Source organism: Aphelocoma coerulescens, unplaced genomic scaffold, assembly GCF_041296385.1.
Source record: "Aphelocoma coerulescens isolate FSJ_1873_10779 unplaced genomic scaffold, UR_Acoe_1.0 HiC_scaffold_60, whole genome shotgun sequence".
NCBI classification, from domain to species: domain Eukaryota; kingdom Metazoa; phylum Chordata; class Aves; order Passeriformes; family Corvidae; genus Aphelocoma; species Aphelocoma coerulescens.
The window spans coordinates 1-27,398 of NW_027183949.1; the positions used below are offsets into that span (position 1 = coordinate 1).

Here is a 27,398-nt window from a genome sequence, read left to right on the forward strand (position 1 = left end):
CCCAAATCCCCTCAGGACCCCTCAATTGAACCCCAAATCCCCCCAGGACCCCTCAATTCAACCCCAAATCCCCCCAGGACCCCTCAATTGAACCCCAAATCCCCCCAGGACCCCTCAATTGAACCCCAAATCCCCTCAATTGATCCCCAAATCCCTCAATTGAACCCCAAATCCCCTCAATTGAACTCCAACCCCCCCCCCGGACCCCTCAATTGAACCCCAAATCCCCTCAATTCAACCCCAAATCCCCCCAGGACCCCTCAATTCAACCCCAAATCCCCTCAATTGAACCCCAAATCCCCTCAGGAGCACCCCAAACCCTCCCCACCCCCTCAGAGGGTGCTCAGGGCGGGTCCCCCCCACGGCCCCCCGAAGACCCCCGACCCCTCCTCGCCCCAGGGTGGTCCCGGGGGGGGTTCCCGGGGGGGTCCCGACCTGCGGAGCGCGGCCGAGGAGGGGACGGCGGAGGGCGGCAGCTCCATCTCGTCCCGGAGCCAGCGGCCCAGAGCCTCCGCCATCATGGCCGGGGGGCTGTGAGGGGAACCGAAAAAGCGCGCGAAAACCGCCGCGGGGCAGGGCGGGAGTTGTAGTCCCGGAAGGGGCGGGACGGCAATAGCGCTCTAAGGGGCGGCGCGGGGGCATGACGGGAGCTGTAGGCGAATCACCGCGCCGCTGTGGGGCGCGGGGGGTGATGGGAGTTGTAGGCTCGGCTACGCTAAGGCTGTATGGGGCGCGGGGGATGATGGGAGTTTGAGGCTGCTAGCATGGCGCTCTGTCGGGGCCGCGAGGCATGATGGGAGGTGTAGTCCCGAAAGTGGCACAACGGAGAGCTCGGGGGTCTGGGGGGGGGGGTATTGGGGGCCACTGGTGGGTCCCGAGGGCCACTTATGGGTCAGGAGGGCCATTTAAAAGATCCCCAAAAGGTACTTGGGGCATTTAGGCGTCAGAGGGCACTTGGGGGTCACTCGGGGATGAGCGGTCGTGGCTCTACCCGGCCTCTGTGGGGCGCGGGGGTTGATGGGAGTTGTAGGCTCGGGGCACCACGGGAGTTGTAGGCGCAGAAGTGGCTTTACCGAGGTTCTGTGGGGCGGAGGGGATTTTGAGGGACACTTGGGGGTCCATGAGGGCACTTGGGGGTCTCGAGTTGGCACTGGGGAGGGGGGGACTAAGGGATCCTGGGGGGGCGGCGATTGAACGTCTTGCGGGGGACTTTATGGGCACTGAAGGGTCTGAGGGAACATTTTGGGGGCGGCAAAGGTGGCTCTATGGGCCGCGGGGCATGACGGGAGATGTAGGCCCCGGTCCAACGGGGCTCTATGGGGCATGACGGGAGTTGTAGGCACGGCGCCAATAGCTCTACATGGAGCCGCGGGGCATGACGGGAGATGTAGTCAGAAAACGGCGCGGCCTCAAGGTACCGCCCCCAAAGCCCAGTCCCGCAGCGCCGATTGGCTGCGAGCTGTGATTGGCAGTCGCGGCCACCAATGGGAGGCGGCCCCGCCGGAAGGCGGGAAGCGGCGGCGCCTGAGGGCGGCGGTGAGGGGGGATGGGGGGGGCGCTGGATTTTGGGGAAATTTGAGGGGATTTTGGGTTTTTTTGGGGGGTTCGGGGGGAATTTGGGATCGCTCGTGACCCCCTCCCACCCCTCTCAGGCCCCAGAGACGCCCCCGGAGCCGCGATGGCCGCGAAGGTGAAGGTGGAGAAGCCAGGTGAGATCGGCCCGCGCCGCCCGGAGCCCCCAAAACGCCCCAAAACGCCCCAAAATCCCAGCCTGGAACCCCCCAAAAATCTCCCTGGAATTCCCAAATCCCCTCCCACGACCCCCCAAAAATTCCCAAATTCCCCAAAATTCTCTCAAATCTCTCCCGGGACCCCTCAAATCCCCCCCAAATTCCCCCCAAAATTCCCCGAATTCCCAAGAGTTCCCCCCAAAACTCCTCCTCCGACCGCCCAAATTCCCAAAAATCCCCAAAATCCCTCCCAAAATTCCCCAAAAATTCCCGGAATTCCCCCTGGGACTCCCCAAATTCCTCCAAATTCCCAACATTTCCCCAAAATTCTCTCAAATCCCTCCCAGGACCCCCCCAAATCCCCCAAAAATGTCCTTAAATCACCCCCCCAAATCCCCCCTAAATTCCCCCAAAAATCTCCCAAATCCCCCCCTAAATCCCTTTAAACCCCCCAAATTCTCCCAGTTTTTCCCGAATTTCTCCCAAATCCTCCCTAAAATTCCCCCAAATCCCCCCAAAATCCCAAAAAATCCCCTCAAATGCCCCTGAAATCCCCCCAATCCCAAAAAGTTCCCAAAAATCCCAAAAAATCCTCAAAACCCCCCAAAAATCCCAGGAAATTTCCAAAAAATTCCCCAAAAAACCCCCAAAAATCCTCAAAAAAACCCCAAAAACCCCCCAAAAAATCCCAAAAAATTCTCAAAAAATCCCCGACCTCCCCCCACAACTCCCCAAACTCCCCAAAACCCCCCAAAATCCCCCAAAATGCCCCAAACCCCCCCCAGAACTGGACCCGGTCTCGGCCCGGCTCCGCCTGGACGCCCCAAATCCCCCAAAATCCCCTCCAAATCCCCTCCAAAATCCCAGGAAATTTCCAGAAAAAATCCCCAAAAATTCCTAAAAAATCCCCAAAAAGTCTCAAAAAATCCCAAAAAAATCCCCCCAAAAGTCCACCAAAAAAACCCAAACAATCCCCCGAAAAATCCCTAAAAATTCCCAAAAAAACGCCTAAAAATCCTCAAAAAAGCCCTAAAAAATCTCAGAAAATTCTCTAAAAAATCCCTAAAAATTCCTAAAAAATGCCTAAAAAGTCTCAAAAAAATCCCAAAAAATCCCCAAAAATTCCCCAAAAAAATCCCCTGAAAATTCTCAAAAAAACCCTAAAAAATCCCAAAAAATCCCAAAAAATTCCCCCAAAAAATGCCTAAAAAGTCTCCAAAAAATCCCCAAAAATCCTCAAAAAAATCCCAAAAGATGTCCAAAAAAATCCTAAAAATTCCTAAAAAATCCCTAAAAATTCTCAAAAAAAATCCCTAAAAAATTCCTAAAAAATGCCTAAAAATTCTCAAAAACTCCTAAAAAATCCACCAAAAAATTCCCAAAAAATCCCCGAAAAAACCCCTAAAAATCCCCCAAAAAATCCCTAAAAATCCTCAAAAAACCCCCCAAAACCCCCCAAAAAATCCCCAAAAATTCCCCAAAAAATGCCTAAAAAGTCTCAAAAAAATCCCAAAAAATCCTCAAAAAATTCTAAAAAAATCCTAAAAACTCCTAAAAAATCCCTAAAAAGTCTCAAAAAAATCCCCAAAAATCCTCAAAAAAATCCCAAAAGATGCCCAAAAAATATCCTAAAAATTCCTAAAAAATCCCTAAAAATTCTCAAAAAAATCCCTAAAAAATTCCTAAAAAATGCCTAAAAATTCTCAAAAAATCCCTAAAAAATCCACCAAAAATTCCCAAAAAATCCCCAAAAAACCCCCTAAAAATTCTTAAAAAATCCCAAAAAATCCCCCCAAAACCCCCCAAAAAAATCCCAAAAAATTCTCCAAAAATCCCCGACCTCCCCCCACAACTCCCCAAACTCCCCAAAACCCCCCAAAACCCCCCAAAATGCCCCAAACCCCCCAGAACTGGACCCGGTCTCGGCCCGGCTCCGCCTGGACGCCCCAAATCCCCCAAAATCCCCAAAAATCCCCTCAAAAATCCCAGGAAATTTCCAAAAAAATCCCCAAAAAATTCTTAAAAAATCCCTAAAAAGTCTCAAAAAATCCCAAAAAAATCCCCCCAAAAGTCCACCAAAAAAACCCAAACAATCCCCCGAAAAATCCCTAAAAATTCCCAAAAAAATGCCTAAAAATCCTCAAAAAAGCCCTAAAAAATCCCAGAAAATTCTCTAAAAAATCCCTAAAAATTCCTAAAAAATGCCTAAAAAGTCTCAAAAAAATCCCAAAAAATCCCCAAAAATTCCCCAAAAAAATCCCCTGAAAATTCTCAAAAAAACCCTAAAAAATCCCAAAAAATCCCAAAAAATTCCCCCAAAAAATGCCTAAAAAGTCTCCAAAAAATCCCCAAAAATCCTCAAAAAAATCCCAAAAGATGTCCAAAAAAATCCTAAAAATTCCTAAAAAATCCCTAAAAATTCTCAAAAAAAATCCTAAAAAATTCCTAAAAAATGCCTAAAAATTCTCAAAAAATCCTAAAAAATCCACCAAAAAATTCCCAAAAAATCCCCGAAAAAACCCCTAAAAATCCCCCAAAAAATCCCTAAAAATCCTCAAAAAACCCCCCAAAACCCCCCAAAAAATCCCCAAAAATTCCCCAAAAAATGCCTAAAAAGTCTCAAAAAAATCCCAAAAAATCCTCAAAAAATTCTAAAAAAATCCTAAAAACTCCTAAAAAATCCCTAAAAAGTCTCAAAAAAATCCCCAAAAATCCTCAAAAAAATCCCAAAAGATGCCCAAAAAATATCCTAAAAATTCCTAAAAAATCCCTAAAAATTCTCAAAAAAATCCCTAAAAAATTCCTAAAAAATGCCTAAAAATTCTCAAAAAATCCCTAAAAAATCCACCAAAAATTCCCAAAAAATCCCCAAAAAACCCCCTAAAAATTCTTAAAAAATCCCAAAAAATCCCCCCAAAACCCCCCAAAAAAATCCCAAAAAATTCTCAATAAATCCCCGACCTCCCCCCACAACTCCCCAAACTCCCCAAAACCCCCCAAAATCCCCAAAAATGCCCCAAACCCCCCAGAACTGGACCCGGTCTCGGCCTGGCTCCGCCTGGACACCCCAAATCCCCCAAAATCCCCTCCAAATCCCCTCCAAAATCCCAGGAAATTTCCAGAAAAATCCCCAAAAAATTCCTAAAAAATCCCCAAAAAATTCCCCAAAAATCCCCCAAAAGGCCCCAAAGAATTCCTAAAAAATGCCTAAAAAGTTTCAAAAAAATCCCCAAAAAAACCCTAAAAAATTCTGAAAAAATGTCCAAAAAAATTCCTAAAAACTCCTAAAAAATGCCTAAAAGTTCCCCAAAAAAATGCCTAAAAAGTCTCAAAAAAATCCCAAAAAATCCTCAAAAAATTCTAAAAAAATCCTAAAAACTCCTAAAAAATCCCTAAAAATTCTCAAAAAAATCCCAAAAAATCCCCAAAAATTCCCCCAAAAAATCCCCTGAAAATTCTCAAAAAAATCCTAAAAAATCCCAAAAAAATCCCCAAAAATTCCCCAAAAAATGCCTAAAAAGTCTCAAAAAAATCCCCAAAAATCCTCAAAAAAATCCCAAAAGATGTCCAAAGAAAAATCCTAAAAATTCCTAAAAAATCCCTAAAAATTCTCAAAAAAATCCCTAAAAAATTCCTAAAAAATGCCTAAAAATTCTCAAAAAATTCCTAAAAAATCCACCAAAAATTCCCAAAAAATCCCCAAAAAACCCCCTAAAAATTCTTAAAAAATCCCAAAAAATCCCCCCAAAACCCCCCAAAAAAATCCCAAAAAATTCTCAAAAAATCCCCGACCTCCCCCCACAACTCCCCAAACTCCCCAAAACCCCCCAAAATCCCCCAAAATGCCCCAAACCCCCCAGAACTGGACCCGGTCTCGGCCCGGCTCCGCCTGGACGCCCCAAATCCCCCAAAATCCCCTCCAAATCCCCTCCAAAATCCCAGGAAATTTCCAAAAAAATCCCAAAAAAATTCCTAAAAAATCCCCAAAAAGTCTCAAAAAATCCCCAAAAAATCCCCCCAAAAATCCACCAAAAAAACCCAAAAAATCCCCCGAAAAATCCCTAAAAATTCCCAAAAAAACCCCTAAAAATCCTCAAAAAAGCCCCAAAAAATCCCAGAAAATTCTCTAAAAAATCCCTAAAAATTCCTAAAAAATACCTAAAAAGTCTCAAAAAAATCCCAAAAAATCCCCAAAAATTCCCCCAAAAAATCCCCTGAAAATTCTCAAAAAAATCCTAAAAAATCCCAAAAAATCCCCAAAAATTCCCCAAAAAATGCCTAAAAAGTCTCAAAAAAATCCCCAAAAATCCTCAAAAAAATCCCAAAAGATGTCCAAAAAAATCCTAAAAATTCCTAAAAAATCCTTAAAAATTCTCAAAAAAATCCCTAAAAAATTCCTAAAAAATGCCTAAAAATTCTCAAAAAATCCCTAAAAAATCCAGCAAAAATTCCCAAAAAATCCTCAAAAAAACCCCAAAAAAATCCCAAAAAATTCTCCAAAAATCCCCAACCTCCCCCCACAACTCCCCAAACTCCCCAAAATCCCCCAAAATGCCCCAAACCCCCCAGAACTGGACCCGGTCTCGGCCCGGCTCCGCCTGGACGCCCCAAATCCCCCAAAATCCCCTCCAAATCCCCTCCAAAATCCCAGGAAATTTCCAGAAAAATCCCCAAAAATCCCAAAAATATCCCTAAAAATCCACCAAAAATTCCCCCCAAAACCTCAGGAAATTTCAAAAAAAAATCCCAAAAAATCCCAAAAAAAACCCTTAAAAATTCCAAAAAATCCCCCAAAATTCCCCTAAAAAACCCAAAAAAAACCCCCAAAAATCCTAAAAAATCCCAAAAAAACCCCCCAAAATTCCAGGAAATTTCCAAAAAAATCCCCAAAAATTCCTAAAAAATCCCCAAAAAGTCTCAAAAAATCCCAAAAAAATCCCCCCAAAAAATCCCCCAAAAAATCCCTAAAAATTCCCAAAAAAACCCCTAAAAATCCTCAAAAAAGCCCCAAAAAATCCCAGAAAATTCTCTAAAAAATCCCTAAAAATTCCTAAAAAATGCCTAAAAAGTCTCAAAAAATCCCCAAAAATCCTCAAAAAAATCCCAAAAGATGTCCAAAAAAACTCCTAAAAATTCCTAAAAAATCCCCAAAAAACCCCCAAAAAGCCCCCAAAAAATCCCAAAAAATTCTCAAAAAATCACCCAAAAAATCCCCAAAAATTCCTAAAAAATCCCCAAAAAGTCTCAAAAAATCCGCAAAAAGTCCCCCCAAAAATCCCCCAAAAAATCCCAAAAAATCCCCCAAAAAATCCCTAAAAATTCCCAAAAAAATGCCTAAAAATCCTCAAAAAAGCCCCAAAAAATCCCAGAAAATTCTCTAAAAAATTCCTAAAAATTCTCAAAAAAATCCCAAAAAATCCTAAAAAAATTCTAAAAAAATCCTAAAAACTCCTAAAAAATCCCTAAAAATTCTCAAAAAAATCCCTAAAAGTTCTCAAAAAATCCCAAAAAATCCCCAAAAATTCCCCAAAAAAATCCCCCAAAAAATCCCAGAAAATTCTCTAAAAAATCCCTAAAAATTCCCCAAAAAATGCCTAAAAAGTCTCAAAAAAATCCCCAAAAATCCTCAAAAAAATCCCAAAAGATGTCCAAAAAAAATCCTAAAAATTCCTAAAAAATCCCTAAAAATTCTCAAAAAAATCCCTAAAAAATTCCTAAAAAATCCCTAAAAATTCTCAAAAAATCCCTAAAAAATCCACCAAAAATTCCCAAAAAATCCCCAAAAAACCCCCTAAAAATTCTTAAAAAATCCCAAAAAAATCCCCCAAAAACCCCCCCAAAAAATCCCAAAAAATTCTCAAAAAATCCCCGACCTCCCCCCACAACTCCCCAAACTCCCCAAAACCCCCCAAAATCCCCCAAAATTCCCCAAACCCCCCAGAACTGGACCCGGTCTCGGCCCGGCTCCGCCTGGACGCCCCAAATCCCCCAAAATCCCCTCCAAATCCCCTCCAAAATCCCAGGAAATTTCAAAAAAAATCCCAAAAAAATTCCTAAAAAATCCCCAAAAAGTCTCAAAAAATCCCCAAAAAATCCCCCCAAAAATCCACCAAAAAAACCCAAAAAATCCCCCGAAAAATCCCTAAAAATTCCCAAAAAAACCCCTAAAAATCCTCAAAAAAGCCCCAAAAAATCCCAGAAAATTCTCTAAAAAATCCCTAAAAATTCCTAAAAAATACCTAAAAAGTCTCAAAAAAATCCCAAAAAATCCCCAAAAATTCCCCCAAAAAATCCCCTGAAAATTCTCAAAAAAATCCTAAAAAATCCCAAAAAATCCCCAAAAATTCCCCCAAAAATGCCTAAAAAGTCTCAAAAAAATCCCCAAAAATCCTCAAAAAAATCCCAAAAGATGTCCAAAAAAAATCCTAAAAATTCCTAAAAAATCCCTAAAAATTCTCAAAAAAATCCCTAAAAAATTCCTAAAAAATGCCTAAAAATTCTCAAAAAATCCCTAAAAAATCCAGCAAAAATTCCCAAAAAATCCTCAAAAAACCCCCCAAAAAATCCCAAAAAATTCTCAAAAAATCCCCAACCTCCCCCCACAACTCCCCAAACTCCCCAAAACCCCCCAAAACCCCCCAAAATGCCCCAAACCCCCCAGAACTGGACCCAGTCTCGGCCTGGCTCCGCCTGGACGCCCCAAATCCCCCAAAATCCCCTCCAAATCCCCTCCAAAATCCCAGGAAATTTCCAGAAAAATCCCCAAAAAATTCCTAAAAAATCCCCCAAAAATTCCCCAAAAATCCCCTCAAAAGCCCCAAAAAATTCCTAAAAAATGCCTAAAAAGTTTCAAAAAAATCCCCAAAAAAACCCTAAAAAATTCTGAAAAAATGTCCAAAAAACCCCCTAAAAACTCCTAAAAAATGCCTAAAAGTTCCCCAAAAAAATGCCTAAAAAGTCTCAAAAAAAATCCCAAAAAATCCTCAAAAAAATCCCAAAAGATGTCCAAAAAAACTCCTAAAAATTCCTAAAAAATCCTCAAAAAACCCCCAAAAAGCCCCCAAAAAATCCCAAAAAATTCTCAAAAAATCACCCAAAAAATCCCCAAAAATTCCTAAAAAATCCTCAAAGAACCCGCAAAAAACCCCAAAAAATCCACCCAAAAATCCCCAAAAATCCCCCAAAAAACCCCCTAAAAATTCCTAAAAAATCCCTAAAAATCCTCAAAAAAACCCCAAAAAACCCCCTAAAAATCCCCAAAAAAATCCCAAAAAATTCTCAAAAAATCCCCGACCTCCCCCCACAACTCCCCAAACTCCCCAAAACCCCCCAAAATGCCCCAAACCCCCCAGAACTGGACCCGGTCTCGGCCCGGCTCCGCCTGGACGCCGTCCTGGAGCAGCTGCAGCAGCGCGGCCGCGGCGCCCCCAGGTGGGGGAGGGGCGGCCTCGGGGGGGGGAGGGGGGAGGGGAACCCCAAAAACCCCCCCCGGGAACCCCAAAAGGGATCGGGGGGAACCCCCCCGGGGGGGTGGGGGGAGATTTTGGGGGGGTTTGGGGGGTTTTTGGGGGGGTTTGGGGGGGATTTTTGGGGTTTTTGGGGGGGTTTGGGGGGATTTGGGGGGGGTTGGGGGGATTTTGGGGGGTTTTGGGGATTTTTAGGGGGATTTTTGAGGGGATTTGGGGAAATTTTGGGGGGTTTTGGGGGGATTTTGGGGGGGTTTGGGGGAATTTGGGGGGGATTTGGGGATTTTTGGGGTTTTTGGGGGGGTTTGGGGGGAATTTGGGGGTTTTTGGGGGGGTTAAAGGGGGTTTGGGGGGATTTTGGGGGGGTTTGGGGGAGATTTTGGGGGGATTTGGGGGAAATTTGGGGTTTTTGGGGGGGTTTGGGGGGGGTTGGGGGGATTTTGGGGGGTTTTGGGGTTTTTGGGGGGATTTTTGAGGGGATTTGGGGAAATTTTGGGGGATTTTGGGGGGGTTTTGGGGGGGTTTGGGGGAGATTTTGGGGGGATTTGGGGGATTTTTGGGGTTTTTGGGAGGGTTTGGGGGGAGTTTGGGATTTTTGGGGGGGATTTTTGGGGGGGGTTGGGGATTCTTGGGGATGTTTCGGGGGGATTTTGGGGGTTTTGGGGGGAATTTGGGGATTTTTGGGGGGTTAAAGGGGGTTTGGGGGGATTTTGGGGGGTTTTGGGATTTTTTGGGGGATTTTTGAGGGGATTTGGGGAAACTTTGGGGGGATTTGGGGGATTTTTGGGGTTTTGGGGGGGTTTTGGGAGGGTTTGGGGGGAATTTAGGATTTTTTGGGGGGATTTTTGGGGGGGTTGGGGATTCTTGGTGATTTTTCGGGGGGATTTTGGGGTTTTGGGGGGGTTAAAGGGGATTTGGGGGGATTTTGGGGGCTTTGGGGGGGTTTGGGGGGTTTTTGGGGGGTTTTGGGGGGCTTTGTGGGGATTTGGGGGATTTTTGGGGTTTTTGGGGGGGATTTGGGGGATTTTGGGGGGGTTTTGGGGCTTGGGGAGAATTTGGGGGGAATTTTTTGGGGGGTTTGGGGATTCTTGGGGATTTTTAGGGGGGATTTTGGGGGGTTTGGGGGGAATTTGGGGATTTTTGGGAGGGTTAAAGGGGGTTTGGGGGATTTTGGGGGGATTTTTGGGGGGGTTTGGGGGGATTTGGGATTTTTTGGGGGGGATTTTTGGGGGGCTTTGGGGATTCTTGGGGATTTTGGGGGGGGGTGGGGGGATTTTGGGGGGTTTTGGGGATTTTTAGGGGGATTTTTGAGGGGATTTGGGGAAATTTTGGGGGGTTTTGGGGGGATTTTGGGGGGGTTTGGGGGGAATTTGGGGGGGATTTTTAGGGGGGTTTGGGGCTTCTTGGGGATTTTTAGGGGGGATTTTGGGGGGTTTGGGGGGATTTGGGCGGGTTTGGGGGAGATTTTGGGGGGATTTGGGGGGAATTCGGGGATTTTTGGGGGGGATTTTTAGGGGGGTTTGGGGATTCTTGGGGATTTTTAGGGGGGGATTTTGGGGGGTATGGGGGGAATTTGGGGATTTTTGGGGGGGTTAAAGGGGGATTTGAGGGGATTTTGGGGGGTTTCAGGGGGGGTTGGGGATTTTTAGGGGGATTTTTTGGGATTTTTGGTGGGATTTTGGGGATTTTTAGGGGGATTTTTGAGGGGATTTGGGGAGACTTTGGGGGGGTTTGGGGGGATTTTGGGGGGGTTTGGGGGGACTTGGGATTTTTTGGGGGGATTTTTGGGGGGGTTTGGGGATTCTTGGGGATTTTTAGGGGGGGTTTTGGGGGGTTTGGGGGGAATTTTGGAGGGATTTTGCGGGGTTTTGGGGATTTTTAGGGGGATTTTTTGGGATTTTTTGAGGGGATTTTGGGGGGATTTTGAGGGGGTTTTGGGGTTTGGGGAGAATTTGGGGGGATTTTTGGGGGGGTTTGGGGATTCTTGGGGATTTTTAGGAGGGATTTTGGGGGGTTTGGGGGGAATTTGGGGATTTTTGGGGGGGCTAAAGGGGATTTGGGGGATTTTTGGGGTTTTGGGGGGCTTTGGGGGGGTTAAAGAGGATTTGGGGGGGTTTGGGGGGATTTTGGGGCGTTTTGGGGATTTTTAGGGGGATTTTGGGGGATTTGGCGGGGATTTTTGGGGGAATTGTGGGGGAATTGGAGATTTTTGGGGTATTTGGGGATTTTTGGAGGGGTTTGGGGGAATTTTGGGGGAATTCAGGGATTTTGGGAGGGATTTTGGGGGGATTTTTGGGAGGATTTTGGGGAGATTTGGGGAGATTTTTAGGGGGATTTTTGGAAGGATTTGGGGGGATTTTGGGCAGGAATTTTTGGGGATTTTTGGGAGGAATTTGGGGAATTTTGGGGGGTTTTGGGGATTCTTGGGATTTTGGGTGGATTTTGGGGAATTTGGGGGAATTTTTGGGAGGAATTTGGGGGAATTTTTGGGAGGAATTTGGGGGGATTTTTGGGGGGATTTTGGGGAGACTGGGGAGGAATTTGGGGGATTTTGGGAGGAATTTGGGAGCTTTTGGGGGGACTTCTGGGGAGGATTTTTGGGTAGATTTTGGGGGATTTTGGGGGGATTTTGGGAGGATTTTGGGGGGGAATTCGGGGGATTTTTGGGTGGATTTTTGGGGGGATTTTTGGGGGGATTTTTGGGGGGGATTTTGGGGGCCTTGGGGGTCTCCAGGGGGGTTCCCCAGGTTTTTGGGAGCCTCCCGAATTTGGGGATCCCTCACAGGGAGCCGCTGGAGGAGGAGCCGGGGAAGGCGCCCGGGGAGGCCCCGAACAAGTGAGGGGGGACCCCAAAAATCCCCATCCCAAAAATCCCCATCCCAAAATCCTCATCCCAAAATCCCTGTCCCAAAATTCCTCATCCCAAAATCCCCATCCCAAAATCCCCGTCCCAAAATCCCTGATCCCAAAATCCCCGATCCCAAAATCCCCGTCCCAAAATCCCTGATCCCAAAATCTCTGATCCCAAAATCCCCATCCCAAAATCCCCATCCCAAAATCTCTGATCCCAAAATCCCCATCCCAAAATCCCCATCCCAAAATCCCTGATCCCAAAATCTCTGATCCCAAAATCCCCATCCCAAAATCCCCATCCCAAAATCCCTGATCCCAAAATCCCCGTCCCAAAATCCCCATCCCAAAATCCCCATCCCAAAATCCCCATCCCAAAATCCCCATCCCAAAATCCCCAAAATCCCCATCCCAAAATCCCCATCCCAAAATCCCCATCCCAAAATCCCCATCCCAAAATCCCTGTCCCAAAATCCCCATCCCAAAATCCCCATCCCAAAATCCCCATCCCAAAATCCCCATCCCAAAATCCCCATCCCAAAATCCCCGTCCCAAAATCCCCGTCCCAAAATCCCCGTCCCAAAATCCCCATCCCAAAATCCTCATCCCAAAATCCCCGTCCCAAAATCCCCGTCCCAAAATCCCCATCCCAAAATCCCCATCCCAAAATCCCCGTCCCAAAATCCCCATCCCAAAATCCCCATCCCAAAATCCCCGTCCCAAAATCCCCGTCCCAAAATCCCCATCCCAAAATCCCCAAAATCCCCATCCCAAAATCCTCATCCCAAAATCCCTGATCCCAAAATCCCCATCCCAAAATCCCCATCCCAAAATCCCCAAAATCCCCATCCCAAAATCCCCATCCCAAAATCCTCATCCCAAAATCCCCATCCCAAAATCCCCGTCCCAAAATCCCCGTCCCAAAATCCCCGTCCCAAAAATCCCCGTCCCAAAATCCCCATCCCAAAATCCCCGTCCCAAAATCCCCGTCCCAAAATCCCTGTCCCAAAATCCCCATCCCAAAATCCTCATCCCAAAATCCCCGTCCCAAAATCCCCGTCCCAAAATCCTCATCCCAAAATCCCCATCCCAAAATCCTCATCCCAAAATCCCCATCCCAAAATCCCCATCCCAAAATCCCCATCCCAAAATCCCCATCCCAAAATTCCTGATCCCAAAATCCTGATCCCAAAATCCCCATCCCAAAATCCCCATCCCAAAATCCCCATCCCAAAATTCCTGATCCCAAAATCCCCATCCCAAAATCCCCATCCCAAAATCCCCGTCCCAAAATTCCCATCCCAAAATCCCCATCCCAAAATCCCCATCCCAAAATCCCCGTCCCAAAATCCCCGTCCCAAAATCCCCGTCCCAAAATCCCCGTCCCAAAATCTCCGTCCCAAAATCTCCGTCCCAAAATCCCCATCCCAAAATCCCTGATCCCAAAATCCCCATCCCAAAATCCTCGTCCCAAAATCCTCATCCCAAAATCCCTGATCCCAAAATCCCCGTCCCAAAATCCCTGATCCCAAAATCCCCGTCCCAAAATCCCCGTCCCAAAATCCCAAAATCCCAAAATCCCCATCCCAAAATCCCCATCCCAAAATCCCCGTCCCAAAATCCCCGTCCCAAAATCCCAAAATCCCAAAATCCCTGATCCCAAAATCCCCATCCCAAAATCCCCGTCCCAAAATTCCCTCTCTGATCCCAAAATTCCCTGATCCCAAAATCCATCCCTGATCTTGAAATCCCCGATCCCAAAATTCCTCTTTTTAATCCCAAAATTTTCTCTCTGATCCCAAATTTTTGCAGGGAGGCCTCGCCCAGCGTCCCCGGGAAGAGGTGAGACCCCAAATCCCCAAAATTCCCAAATTCCCCCAAATTCCCGAAATTCCCAAATCCCCCCCAAAATCCCCAAATCCCCAAATTCCCCGAAATCCCCAAATCCCCCAAATTCCCCCTAAAATGCCCCCAAAATCCCCCCAAATCCCCCCAAATCCCCCAAATCCCCCCCAAATCCTCTCCAAATTCCCCCCAAATCCCCTCTAAAATTCCCCTAAAATCCCCCAAATCTCTGCCCCTCCCCCCAAATCCCCCCCAAATCCCCCAAATCCCCCGAAAATCCCCCAAAAATTCCCCCAAATCCCCTTAAAATCCCCCCAAATTCCCCCAAAATCCCCCCAAAATACCCTTAAAATTCCCCAAAATCCCCCAAAACCCCCCCAAATTCCCCCCAAATCCCCCCAAATCTCCCCAAATCCCTCTAAAATCCCCCCAAATCCCCCCAAATCCCCCAAAATCCCCCAAATCCCCCACAAAATCCCCCCAAACCCCTCTAAAATTCCCCTAAAATCCCTAAATTTCTGCCAAATTCCCCCCAAATCCCCCCAAATTCCCCCAAATCCCCTTAAAATTCCCCAAAATCCCCCCAAAACCCCCCTATATCCCCCCCAAAATCCCCCAAATCCCCCCCAAATCCCCCGAAATTTCCCCCAAATCCCCCAAATCCTCCCAAAATCCCCCAAAATCCCCCCAAAGCCCCCCAAATTCTCCCAAAATCCCCCCCAAATCCTCTGAAATTCTCCCCAAAATCCCCCAAAATCCCCCAAAATTCCCCCAAATCCCCCCCAAATCCCCTTAAAATCCCCCCCAAATTCCCCCAAAATCCCCGAAATCCTCCCAAACCCCCCAAAAATCCCCCAAAATCCCCCCAATCCCCCCCAAAATCCCCCCCAAATCCCCCAAAATCCCCCCAAACCCCCCCAAAATCCCCCCCAAATCCCCCAAATCCCCCAAATCCCCCCAAAAATCCCCCAAAATCCCCCCAAATCCCCCCAAAATCCCCCCAAAATCCCCCCAAAAATCCCCCCAAATCCCCCCAAATCCCCCCAAAATCCCCCGAAAATCCCCCAAAAATTCCCCCAAATTCCCCAAAATCCCCTCAAATCCCCCAAATCCCCCCCAAAATCCCCCCAAACCCCTCTAAAATTCCCCTAAAATCCCCTAAATTTCTGCCAAATTCCCCCCAATTCCCCCCCAAAATTCCCTGAAATTCCCAAAATCCCCCAAAATCCCCCCAAAATCCCCTTAAAATTCCCCAAATTCCCCCCAAATCCCCCCAAATTCCCCAAATCCCCCCAAATCCCCCAAAATCTCCCCAAACCCCTCTAAAATTCCCCTAAAATCCCCTAAATTTCTGCCAAATTTCCCCCAATTCCCCCCCAAAATGCCCCAAAATCCCCCCAAATTCCCTTAAAATTCCCCAAATTCCCCCAAAATACCCCCAAAATCCCCCCCAAATCCCCCAAAATCCCCCCTATATCCCCCCAAAATCCCCCAAATCCCCCCCAAAATCCCCCAAAATTCCCCCCAAAATTCCCCAAAATCCCCCCAAACCCCCCCAAAATCCCCCCAAAATCCCCCAAAATCCCCCCAAATCCCTCCAAAATTCCCCCAAATCCCTCCAAAATTCCCCCAAATTCCCCCCAAAATCCCCCCAAATCCCCCCAAATCCCCCCAAAATCTCCCCCAAAATCCCCCCAAACCCCCCCAAATCCTCCCAAATCTCCCCAAATCCCCCCCAAAATCCCCCAAAATCCCCCAAATCCCCCCAAATCCCCCAAAATCCCCCCAAAAATCCCCTCAAATCCCTCCAAAATCCCCCCAAACCCCCCCAAACCCCCCCAAATCCCCCCAAATCCCCGTAAAATCCCCCAAAATCCCCCCCAAGTCCCCCCAAATTTCCCCAAAATCCCCCAAAATCCCCCAAAATCCCCCAAAATCCCCCCAATCTCCGCCCCTCCCCCCAGGCCGCCGGGCCGGTTCCCGCAGCAGCGGCGGAAGAAGCGTCGGGAGGGGGGGGAGGGGCTGGAGACCCCCCCCCAAAAACAGAGTGAGCCCCAAATTTGGGAATTCTGAGCCCAAAATCCCCAATTCCCGCCCCAAATTGGGGAATTCCCGCCCAAAATCCCGAATTTTGGCCCGAAATCAGGGAATTCCCACCCAAAAACTGGGAATTCTGACCCAAATCTGGGAGTTCTGACCCAAAATTGGGGGTTCTGACCCCAAATTTGGGAATTCTCACCCCAAAATTGGGAATTCCCACCCGAAATTCGGGAATTCTGTCCCAAAATTTGGGAATTCTGACCCAAAATTTGGGAATTCTGACCCAAAATTGGGAATTCCCACCCAAAATCCCGGAATTCTTACCCAAAATCTGGGAATTTCCACCCAAAATTGGGAATTCTGACTCAAATCTGGGGGTTCTGACCCAAAATTGGGGGTTCTGACCCCAAAATTTGGGAATTTGCACCCGAAATCCCGGAATTCTCACCCCCAAATTTGGGAATTTGCACCCCAAAATTTGGAATTCTGACCCCAAATTGCAGATTCTGACCCAAAATTGGGAATTCTCACCCAAATCTGGGGGTTCTGACCCAAATTTGGGAATTCTGAGCCCAAAATCCCCAATTCCCGCCCCAAATTGGGGAATTCCCGCCCAAAATCCCGAATTTTGGCCCGAAATCGGGGAATTCCCACCCAAAAATTGGGAATTCTGACCCAAATCTGGGGGTTCTGACCCAAAATTGGGGGTTCTGACCCCAAATTTGGGAATTCTCACCCCAAAATTGGGAATTCCCACCCGAAATTCGGGAATTCTGTCCCAAAATTTGGGAATTCTGACCCAAAATTTGGGAATTCTGACCCAAAATTGGGAATTCCCACCCAAAATCCCGGAATTCTTACCCAAAATCTGGGAATTTCCACCCAAAATTGGGAATTCTGACCCAAATCTGCGGGTTCTGACCCCAAAATTGGGAATTCCCACCCAAAAATTGGGAATTCTGACCCAAATCTGGGAATTCTCACCCCAAAATTGGGAATTCTGACCCAAAATTGCAGATTCTGACCCAAAATTGGGAATTCCCACCCAAAACCTGGGAATTTGCACCCAAATTTGGGAATTCTGACCCAAAATTTGGGAATTTGCACCCAAAATCCGGGAATTCTCACCCCAAAATTTGGGAATTCTGACCCCAAATTGCAGATTCTGACCCAAAATTGGGAATTCTCACCCAAATCTGGGGGTTCTGACCCCAAAATTTGGGAATTCCCACCCAAAATCCCGGAATTCTGACCCAAAATTTGGAATTCCGACCCCAAAATTTGGGAATTCCCACCCAAAATGCCAAATTCCGACCCGAAATTTGGGAATTCTGACCCAAATCTGGGAATTCTGACCCGAAATTGGGGATTCTGACCCCAAAATTTGGGAATTCCCCCCCCAAAATTGGGAATTTGCACCCAAAATCCTGAATTCCGACCCAAAATCTGGGATTCTCACCCCAAAATTCGGAAATTCTGACCCAAAATTGGGAATTCTGACCCAAAATTGGGGCCGGTTCGGGGATTTTGGGGTGGTTTTGGGGCCGTTTTTGGGGTGGTTTGGGGGATTTTTGGGGTTCTGGGGCCTTTTTTGGGGTGATTTTGGGGGATTTTGGGGTCATTTTGGGGTTGTCCTGGGGAGGTTTTGGGGCCGCTTTTGGGGTTTTTGGGCTGATTTTGGGGTGATTTTTGGGGCTTTTGGCATCCTGGGGCCGTTTTTGGGGTCCTGGGGCCGTTTTTGGGGTGATTTTGGGGGTTTTGGGGCTGATTTTGGGGCGATTTGTGGCGGTTTTGGGGTCCTGGGGCCTTTTTTGGGGTGATTTTGGGGATTTTTGGGGTTCTGGGGCCGTTTTTGGGCTGATTTGGGGGGATTTTGGGGCCGTTTTTGGGGTGGTTTGGGGGGTTTTTGGGGTTCTGGGGCTGATTTTGGGGTTTTGGGAGTTTTTTGGGGCCATTTTGGGGTTCTGGGGTGGTTTTGGGGCCGTTTTTGGGGTGGTTTTGGAGGATTTTGGGGATTTTGGGGCCATTTTTGGGGTGATTTTGGGGGATTTTGGGGCCATTTTTGGGGTGATTTTGGGTCCGTTTTTGGGGCGATTTTTGGGCCATTTTTGGGATGATTTTGTGGCCATTTTTTGGGGTGATTTTGGGGGTTTTTGGGGTGATTTGGGGGTTTTTGGGGCCGTTTTTGGGGTGATTTTGGAGCCATTTTTGGGGTGATTTTGGGGTGGTTTTGGGGTGATTTTGGAGCCATTTTTGGGGTGATTTGGGGGTGATTTTGGGGGATTTTGTGGCCATTTTTGGGGTGATTTTGGGGCCGTTTTTGGGGTCATTTTGGGGGGTTTTTGGAGCCATTTTTGGGGCGATTTCGGGGCCGTTTTTGGGGTGATTTCGGGGCCGTTTTTGGGGCGATTTCGGATGTTTTTGGGGTCCCTGAGCTCCCCTTTTCCCCCCAGACTCGTTCATGATCCGCCTGTTTGGGGTTTTTGGGGTGATTTTGGGGGGTTTTGGAGCCATTTTGGGGTGATTTTGGGGCCATTTTGGGGTGATTTTGGGGCCATTTTGGGGTGATTTTGGGGTGATTTTGGAGCCAATTTTGGGGTGATTTTGGAGCCGTTTTTGGAGTGATTTTGGGGCCATTTTCGGGGTGTTTTTGGAGCCGATTTTGGGGTGATTTTGGGGGTTTTTGGGGCCATTTTCGGGGTGTTTTTGGGGCCATTTTTGGGGTGATTTTGGGGCCGTTTTTGGGGTGATTTTGGGGGTTTTTTGGAGCCGATTGTGGGGAGTTTTTTGGGGCCATTTTTGGGGTGGTTTTGGGGGTTTTTGGAGCCATTTTGGGGGTGATTTTGGGGCTGTTTTTGGGGCGATTTTGGGGGTTTTTGGAGCCATTTTGGGGGTGATTTTGGGGCCGTTTTTGGGGTGATTTTGGGGCCGTTTTTGGAGCCATTTTGGGGTGTTTTTGGAGCCATTTTGGGGGTGATTTTGGGGTGGTTTTGGGGTGATTTTGGGACCATTTCTGGGGTGATTTTGGGGGATTTTGCGGCCATTTTTGGGGTGATTTTGGGTCTGTTTTTGGGGCGATTTTGGGGCCGTTTTTGGGGTGATTTTGGGGGTTTTTGGGGTCCCTGAGCCCCCCTTTTCCCCCCAGACTCGTTCGTGATCCGCCTCTTCGACCGCAGCGTGGAGCTGGGGCAGTTCCCGGCCGGGACCCCCCTGTACCCCGTGTGCCGGGCCTGGATCGGCCACAGCCCCGCCCCCAGCGCGCCCCAGGAGCAGGTGGGCAACTGGGAGGGACTGGGAGGCACTGGGAGGAAAAAACCCGGCGGTTTTGGGGTGAAAAATGGGAATTTTAGGGGGGGAAATGGGAGTTTTAGGGGTGGAAAGGGGACTGGGAGGGGACTGGGATGAACTGGGAGGGACTGGGAGGGAACTGGGAGGGACTGGGACGAACTGGGAGGGACTGGGAGGGAACTGGGAGGGACTGGGAGGAACTGGGAGGGAACTGGGAGGGACTGGGAGGGAACTGGGAGGAACTGGGAGGGAACTGGGACAAACTGGGAGGTGACTTGGAGGGACTGGGGGCCAACTGGTTTTTACTGGGAGGTCACTGAGGGTGATTTCTGGTCCGTACTGGTCCATACTGGTCCATACTGGCCCATACTGGTCCATACTGGTTTATTCTGGTCTGTACTGGTCCGTACTGGTTTATACTGGTCCGTACTGGTCCGTACTGGTCCGTACTGGTCCGTACTGGTCCATACTGGTCCGTACTGGTTCGTACTGGTCCATACTGGTCCGCACTGGTCTGTACTGGTCCATACTGGTCCGTACTGGTCCGTACTGGTCCATACTGGCCCGTACTGGTCCGTACTGGTCCATACTGGTCCGTACTGGTTCGTACTGGTCCGTACTGGTCTGTAATGGTCCATACTGGTCTGTACCGGTCTGTACTGGTCCATACTGGTCCATACTGGTCCATACTGGTCCGTACTGGTGCAGGCCCCCCCCAAGGCCGAGGACGTGCTGGAGCTGCCCCCCCCCAGCCCCGCCCTGGCCCCGCGCGTCCCCTCCCCCCTCGGGCCCGACGAGGGCGCCGGGGGCCCGGACCAGGTGAGAGCCCCAAAACCACCCAAAAACACCCCAAAAACACCCCAAAAATCACCCAAAAACAGCCCAAAAATCACCCCAAAAACACCCCAAAACCAGCCCAAAAACAGCCCAAAAATCACCCAAAAGCACCCCAAAAACACCCCAAAAATCACCCAAAAACACCCCAAAAACAGCCCAAAAATCACCCAAAAACAGCCCAAAAATCACCCAAAAACAGCCCAAAAATCACCCCAAAAACACCCCAAAAACAGCCCAAAAATCACCCAAAAACACCCCAAAAATAGCCCAAAAACCACCCCAGAAACAGCCCCAAAACCAGCCCAAAATACCCCAAAAACACCCAAAAACACCCCAAAAATACCCCAAAACAGCCCCAAAAATCACCCCAGAAATAGCGCAAAAACAGCCAAAAATCCCCCAAAAATCACCCCAAAAATCACCCAAAAACAACCAAAAACACCCCAAAAATCACCCCAAAACCACCCAAAAATACCCCAAAACCAGCCCAAAAATCACCCAAAAATAGCCCAAAAATCACCCTAAAATCCCCCAAAAATCACCCCAGAAATAGCCCAAAAGCAGGCAAAAATACCCCAAAAACACCCAAAACCACCCCAAAAATACCCCAAAACAGCCCCAAAAATCACCCCAAAATCCCCCAAAATCACCCCAGAAATAGCCCAAAAACAGCCAAAAATACCCCAAAAACACCCAAAACCACCCCAAAAATACCCCCAAAATCACCCAAAAATAGCCCAAAAATCACCCTAAAATCCCCCAAAAATCACCCCAAAAACACCCCAAAAATCACCCAAAACCACCCCAAATATCACCCCAAAACCACCCAAAAATACCCCAAAATACCCCAAAAATCACCCCAGAAACAGCCCCAAAACCGGCCAAAAACACCCCAAAAAGCCCCCAAAAATACCCCAAAAATCACCCCAAAAACAGCCCCAAAACCACCCCAGAAACAGCCCCAAAGCAGCCCAAAAATACCCCAAAAATACCCCAAAAACACCCAAAAATACCCCAAAAATTAACCCCAAAACAGCCCCAAAACCCCCCTAGAAACAGCCCAAAAATAACCCAAAAATCAGCCCCAAAACCAGCCCAAAATACCCCAAAAATCACCCCAAAAACAGCCCCAAAAATACCCCAAAACCACCCCAAACCAGCCCAAAAACAGCCCAAAAATACCCCAAAAATCACCCCAAAACCACCCAAAATACTCCCAAAATACCCCAAAACCAGCCCAAAATACCCCAAAAATCCCCCCCAAACCAGCCCAAAAACACCCCAAAACCCCCCGGGAACACCCCAAAAACAGCCCCAAAAATCCCCCCAAAAATACCCCAAAACCAGCCCAAAATACCCCAAAAATCACCCCGAAAATCACCCCAAAACCACCCAAAAATACCCCAAAAAGCACCCCCAAAACAGCCCCAAAACCCCCCTAGAAACAGCCCAAAATACCCCAAAAATCACCCCAAAAACCGCCCAAAAATTCCCCAAAACCAGCCCCACAACAACCCAAAACCACCCAAAAATTAACCCCAAAAATGCCCCAAAATTTAACCCCAAAACAGTCCAAAACCACCCCAAAAATCACCCCAAAACCCCCCGGGAACACCCCAAAAACAGCCCCAAAAATACCCCAAAAATCACCCAAAAATAGCCCAAAAATCACCCTAAAATCCCCCAAAATCACCCCAGAAATAGCCCAAAAACAGCCAAAAATAGCCCAAAAACAGCCCAAAATACCCCAAAAACACCCAAAAACACCCCAAAAATACCCCAAAACAGCCCCAAAAATCACCCAAAAATCACCCTAAAATCACCCCAGAAATAGCCCAAAAACAGCCAAAAATACCCCAAAAACACCCAAAACCACCCCAAAAATACCCCCAAAATCACCCAAAAATAGCCCAAAAATCACCCTAAAATCCCCCAAAAATCACCCCAAAAACACCCCAAAAATCACCCAAAACCACCCCAAATATCACCCCAAAACCACCCAAAAATACCCCAAAATACCCCAAAAATCAACCCAGAAACAGCCCCAAAAACACCCAAAACCACCCCAAAAATCACCCCAAAAACAGCCCCAAAACCAGCCAAAAATACCCCAAAAACACCCAAAAACACCCCAAAAATACCCCAAAAATAGCCAAAAAATCACCCTAAAATCCCCCAAAAATCTCCCCAAAAACACCCCAAAACCCCCCCCAAAACACCCCAAAAATCACCCAAAAACACCCCAAATATCACCCCAAAACACACCCAAAAATACCCCAAAAACACCCAAAAATACCCCAAAAATACCCCAAAAATCACCCCAGAAACAGCCCCAAAGCAGCCCAAAAATACCCCAAAAATACTCCAAAAATCACCCCAAACCCACCCAAAAATTCCCCAAAACCAGCCAAAAATACCCCAAAAATCACCCCCAAAACAGCCCCAAAAACACCCAAAACCAGCCCGAAAATCACCCCAAAACCACCCAAAAATACCCCAAAAATCACCCCCAAAACAGCCCCAAAACCACCCCAAAACCAGCCCAAAATACCCCAAAAATCCCCCCCAAACCAGCCCAAAACCAGCCAAAAACACCCCAAAACCCCCCGGGAACACCCCAAAAACAGCCCCAAAAATCCCCCCAAAAATACCCCAAAACCAGCCCAAAATACCCCAAAAATCACCCCGAAAATCACCCCAAAACCACCCAAAAATACCCCAAAAATCTCCCCCAAACAGCCCCAAAACCCCCCTAGAAACAGCCCAAAAACAGCCCCAAAAATACCCCAAAAACCGCCCAAAAATTCCCCAAAACCAGCCCCACAACAACCCAAAACCACCCAAAAATGCCCCAAAATTTAACCCCAAAACAGTCCAAAACCACCCCAAAAATCACCCCAAAACCCCCCGGGAACACCCCAAAAACAGCCCCAAAAATCACCCAAAAACCACCCAAAAATACCCCAAAAATCACCCAAAAATACCCCCAAAATCACCCAAAAATAGCCCAAAATCACCCCAAAAATTAACCCCCAAACCCCCCTAGAAACAGCCCAAAACCGGCCCCAAAAATGCCCCAAAATGCCCCGAATCCACCCAAAAAAACCCAAAATCGCCCCAAATTCACCCCAAATCCCCCAAATTCACCCCAAATTCACCCCAAAATCACCCCAAATTCTCCCAAACCCCCCCAAAATCCCCCAAATTCCCTCCCAAAATCCCCAAATTCCCCCAAAAATCCCCAAGTTCACCCAAAATCCCCCAAATTCACCCCAAATTCCCCCAAAATCCCCAAAATCCCCCAAAATCCCCCAAAATTCCCCCAAAATTTCCAAATTCACCCCAAATTCCCCCAAAAATCCCCAAATTCACCCCAAATCCCCCAAATTCACCCCAAAATCCCCCAAATTTCCCCAAAATCCCCCAAATTCCTCCAAAATCCCCAAATTCCCCCAAAATCCCCCAAATTCCCCCCAAAATCCCCAAGTTCACCCAAAAATCCCCAAATTCAACCCAAAATCCACAAATTCCCCCAAAATCCCCCAAATTTCCCCAAAATCCCCCAAATTCACCCCAAAATCCCCCAAAATCCCCCCAAAATTCCCCCAAAATTTCCAAATTCACCCAAAAATCCCCCAAATTTCCCCAAAAATCCCCAAATTCACCCAAAAATCCCCAAATTCACCCAAAATCCCCCAAATTCCCCAAATTCACCCCAAAAATCCCCAAATTAACCCCAAAACCCCAAAATTCATCCAAAATCCCCAAATTCCCCCAAAAATCCCCAAGTTCACCCAAAAATCCCCAAATTCACTCCAAAAATCCCCAAATTCACCCCAAAACCCCCCAAATTCCCCCCAAAATTCCCCCAAAATTTCCAAATTCACCCCAAAATCCCCCAAATTCACCCCAAAAATCCCCAAATTCCCCCCAAAATCCCCAAATTCACCCCAAATTTCCCCAAAATCCCCAAATTCACCCCAAAATCCCCCAAATTCACCCCAAAATCCCCCAAAATCACCCCAAAAATCCCCAAATTCCCCCCAAAATTTCCAAATTCACCCCAAATTCACCCCAAAATCCCCAAATTCACCCCAAAACCCCAAAATTCATCCAAAATCCCCAAATTCCCCCAAAATCCCCAAATTCCCCCAAAATCCCCTAAATCCCCCAAATTCCCCCCAAATTTCCCCCAAAATCCTCCAAATTCACCCCAAAATCCCAAAAGTTCACCCCAAATCCCCAAATTCACTCAAAATCCCCCAAAATTCCCCCAAAATCCCCAAATTCCCCCCAAATCCCCCAACCCCCCAAGCCCCGCCCCCCGGACCCGTTTGGCTCCGCCCCCTCGGTGACGTCACCGCCTTGGCTCCGCCCCCAGGTGCTCGACCCCGCCCCCTCGATTACGTCACTGATCTACAAAAACATGGAGAGGTGGAAACGGGTCCGGCAGCGGTGAGAGACTGGGAGGGACTGGGAGGGGACTGGGAGGGACTGGGAGGGACTGGGAGGGACTGGGAGGGGATTGGGAGGGACTGGGAGGGGATTGGGGGGGACTAGGGGGGACTGGGACATACTGGGAGGGACTGGGAGGGGACTGGGACAAACTGGGAGGGACTGGGACATACTGGGAGGGACTGGGAGGGGACTGGGAGGGGATTGGGGGGGACTGGGAGGGAACTGGGAGGGACTGGGAGGGGATTGGGGGGGACTAGGGGGGACTGGGACATACTGGGAGGGACTGGGAGGGGACTGGGACAAACTGGGAGGGACTGGGAGGGAACTGGGACAAACTGGGAGGGACTGGGACATACTGGGAGGGACTGGGACATACTGGGAGGGACTGGGAGGGGACTGGGAGGGGATTGGGGGGGACTGGGAGGGACTGGGACAAACTGGGACAAACTGGGACAAACTGGGACAAACTGGGAGGGACTGGGAGGGAACTGGGATGGACTGGGAGGGAACTGGGACAAACTGGGACAAACTGGGAGGGGATTGGGATGAACTGGGAGGGACTGGGAGGGAACTGGGATGGACTGGGAGGGGATTGGGACAAACTGAGAGGGGACTGGGATGAAACTGGGAGAACTGGGACAGGACTGGGAGGGACTGGGACGGACTGGGAGGGACTGGGACAAACTGGGAGGGAACTGGGAGGGGATTGGGAGGGACTGGGAGGGGACTGGGACAAACTGGGAGGGACTGGGCTGTACTGGGAGGGTGTCAGTGTTCCTACTGGTCCGTACTGGTTTATACTGGTTTACACCAGTCCATACTGGTTTATACCAGTCCGTACTGGTCTATAGTGGCGTATACTGGTTTATACCAGCCCAGACTGGTCTATACTGGCCCATACCGGTCCGTACTGGTTTATACTGCTCTATACTGGTCTGTATCAGTCCATACTGGTCCATACTGGTTTATACTGGTCTATACTGGTTTATACCAACTCGTACTGCTCTACACCGGTCTGTACTGGTCTATACTGGTTTATACCGGTCCGTACCGGTCTATACTGGTTTATACTGGTCTATACTGGTCTATACCGGTCTGTAGTGGTTTATACCAGTCTATACTGGTCCATACCGGTGTATACCAGTCCATACTGGTCCGTACTGGTCTATACCGGTCTGTACCAGTCCGTAGTGGTTTATACCAGTCTATACTGGTCTATATCAGTCTATACTGGTCTATACTGGTCTATACCAGTCCGTACCGGTCCGTAGTGGTTTATACCGGTCCATAGTGCTCTATACTGGTCTGTACTGGTCCATACCATTCCGTACTGGTTTATACCGGTCTATACCAGTCTATACTGCTCTATACCGGTCTGTAGTGGTTTATACCGGTCTATACTGGTCTATACTAGACTATACTGGTCTATACTGGTCTATACCGGTCCGTAGTGGTTTATACTGGTCGATACCGGTCCGTACTGGTCTGTACTGGTCTATACCGGTCCATACCGGTCTGTAGTGGTTTATACCGGTCTATACTGCTTTATACTGGTCTATACCGGTCCGTACCGGTCCGTACTGGTCTATACCGGTCTATACCGGTCCGTAGTGGTTTATACCGGTCTATACCAGTCTATACCGGTCTGTACTGCTCTATACCAGTCCATACTGGTCCGTACTGGTCTATACCGGTCTGTACCGGTCCGTAGTGGTTTATACCGGTCTATACTGGTCCGTACTGGTCTATACTGGTCCGTACTGGTCCGTAGTGGTTTATACCAATCCATACTGGTCCGTACTGGTCTATACTGGTCCGTACCGGTCCGTAGTGGTTTATACCAATCCATACTGGTCCGTACTGGTCTATACTGGTCCGTACCGGTCCGTAGTGGTTTATACTGGTCTATACCGGTCCGTAGTGGTTTATACCAGTCCGTACCAGTCCGTAGTGGTTTATACCAGTCTATACTGGTCCGTACTGGTCTATACTGGTCCGTACCGGTCCGTAGTGGTTTATACCGGTCTATACCGGTCCGTAGTGGTTTATACCGGTCTATACCGGTCTATACCGGTCTATACTGGTCTATACCAGTCCATACTGGTCCGTACTGGTCTATACCGGTCCGTAGTGGTTTATACTGGTCTATACTGGTCCATACTGCTCTATACTGGTCTATACCGGTCCGTACCGGTCTGTAGTGGCTTATACCGGTCCATACTGGTCCGTAGTAGTTTATACTGGTCGATACCGGTCCGTACTGGTCCGTAGTGGTTTATACTGGTCGATACCGGTCCATACTGGTCCGTAGTAGTTTATACTGGTCGATACCGGTCCGTACTGGTCCGTAGTGGTTTGTACCGGTCCGTACCGGTCTATGCCGGTCCATACCGGTCCGTACTGGTCCATACTGGTCCCTACTGGTCCGGCAGGTGGCGGGAGGCGGCGCAGCGGCAGCAGCAGCGCTACGGGCCGAGCCTGCGCCTGCTGCGAATCATCTACGAGCGCCAGTGAGGCCACGCCCACCCCGGCCACGCCCACCCCGGCCACGCCCACCATGGCCACGCCCACCCCGGCCACGCCCACCATGGCCACGCCCACCCCGGCCACGCCCACCATGGCCACGCCCACCGGCCACACCCCCAATGGCCACGTCCACCCCAGGCCACGCCCGCCGGCCACACCCACAATGGCCACACCCCCAATGGCCACGCCCCATCACACCCACAATGGCCACGCCCCCATGGCCACGCCCACCGACCACACCCACAATGGCCACACCCCCAATGGCCACGCCCACCGGCCACACCCACCATGGCCACGCCCCATCACACCCACAATGGCCACGCCCCCAATGGCCACGCCCAGCGGCCACACCCCCTAA

General features: G+C 48.6%; 1 protein-coding gene across 1 annotated transcript; it reads left to right on the forward strand.

Annotated features, from left to right (window-relative positions):
* Window positions 1-1,504: 1,504 nt before the first annotated feature.
* LIN37 (lin-37 DREAM MuvB core complex component) lies at window positions 1,505-27,106 on the forward strand. Its single transcript, XM_068999811.1, has 10 exons — window positions 1,505-1,536; window positions 1,653-1,709; window positions 9,083-9,161; window positions 11,982-12,032; window positions 13,859-13,888; window positions 15,856-15,938; window positions 19,077-19,204; window positions 19,928-20,038; window positions 24,438-24,511; window positions 26,947-27,106. The coding sequence occupies exons 2-10, from the start codon at window positions 1,679-1,681 to the stop codon at window positions 27,026-27,028; spliced, it is 669 nt and encodes a 222-aa protein (XP_068855912.1). The 5' UTR covers window positions 1,505-1,536; window positions 1,653-1,678; the 3' UTR covers window positions 27,029-27,106.
* Window positions 27,107-27,398: the final 292 nt, after the last annotated feature.

Bases quoted from the DNA above. Each gene is read 5' to 3' on its own strand.
- LIN37 (XM_068999811.1), top strand. From the start codon at position 1,679: ATGGCCGCGAAGGTGAAGGTGGAGAAGCCAG. The intron at 19,205-19,927 runs GTGGGCAACTGG...GTACTGGTGCAG, and splicing joins CCAGCGCGCCCCAGGAGCAG to GCCCCCCCCAAGGCCGAGGA. The intron at 20,039-24,437 runs GTGAGAGCCCCA...CTCCGCCCCCAG, and splicing joins GCGCCGGGGGCCCGGACCAG to GTGCTCGACCCCGCCCCCTC.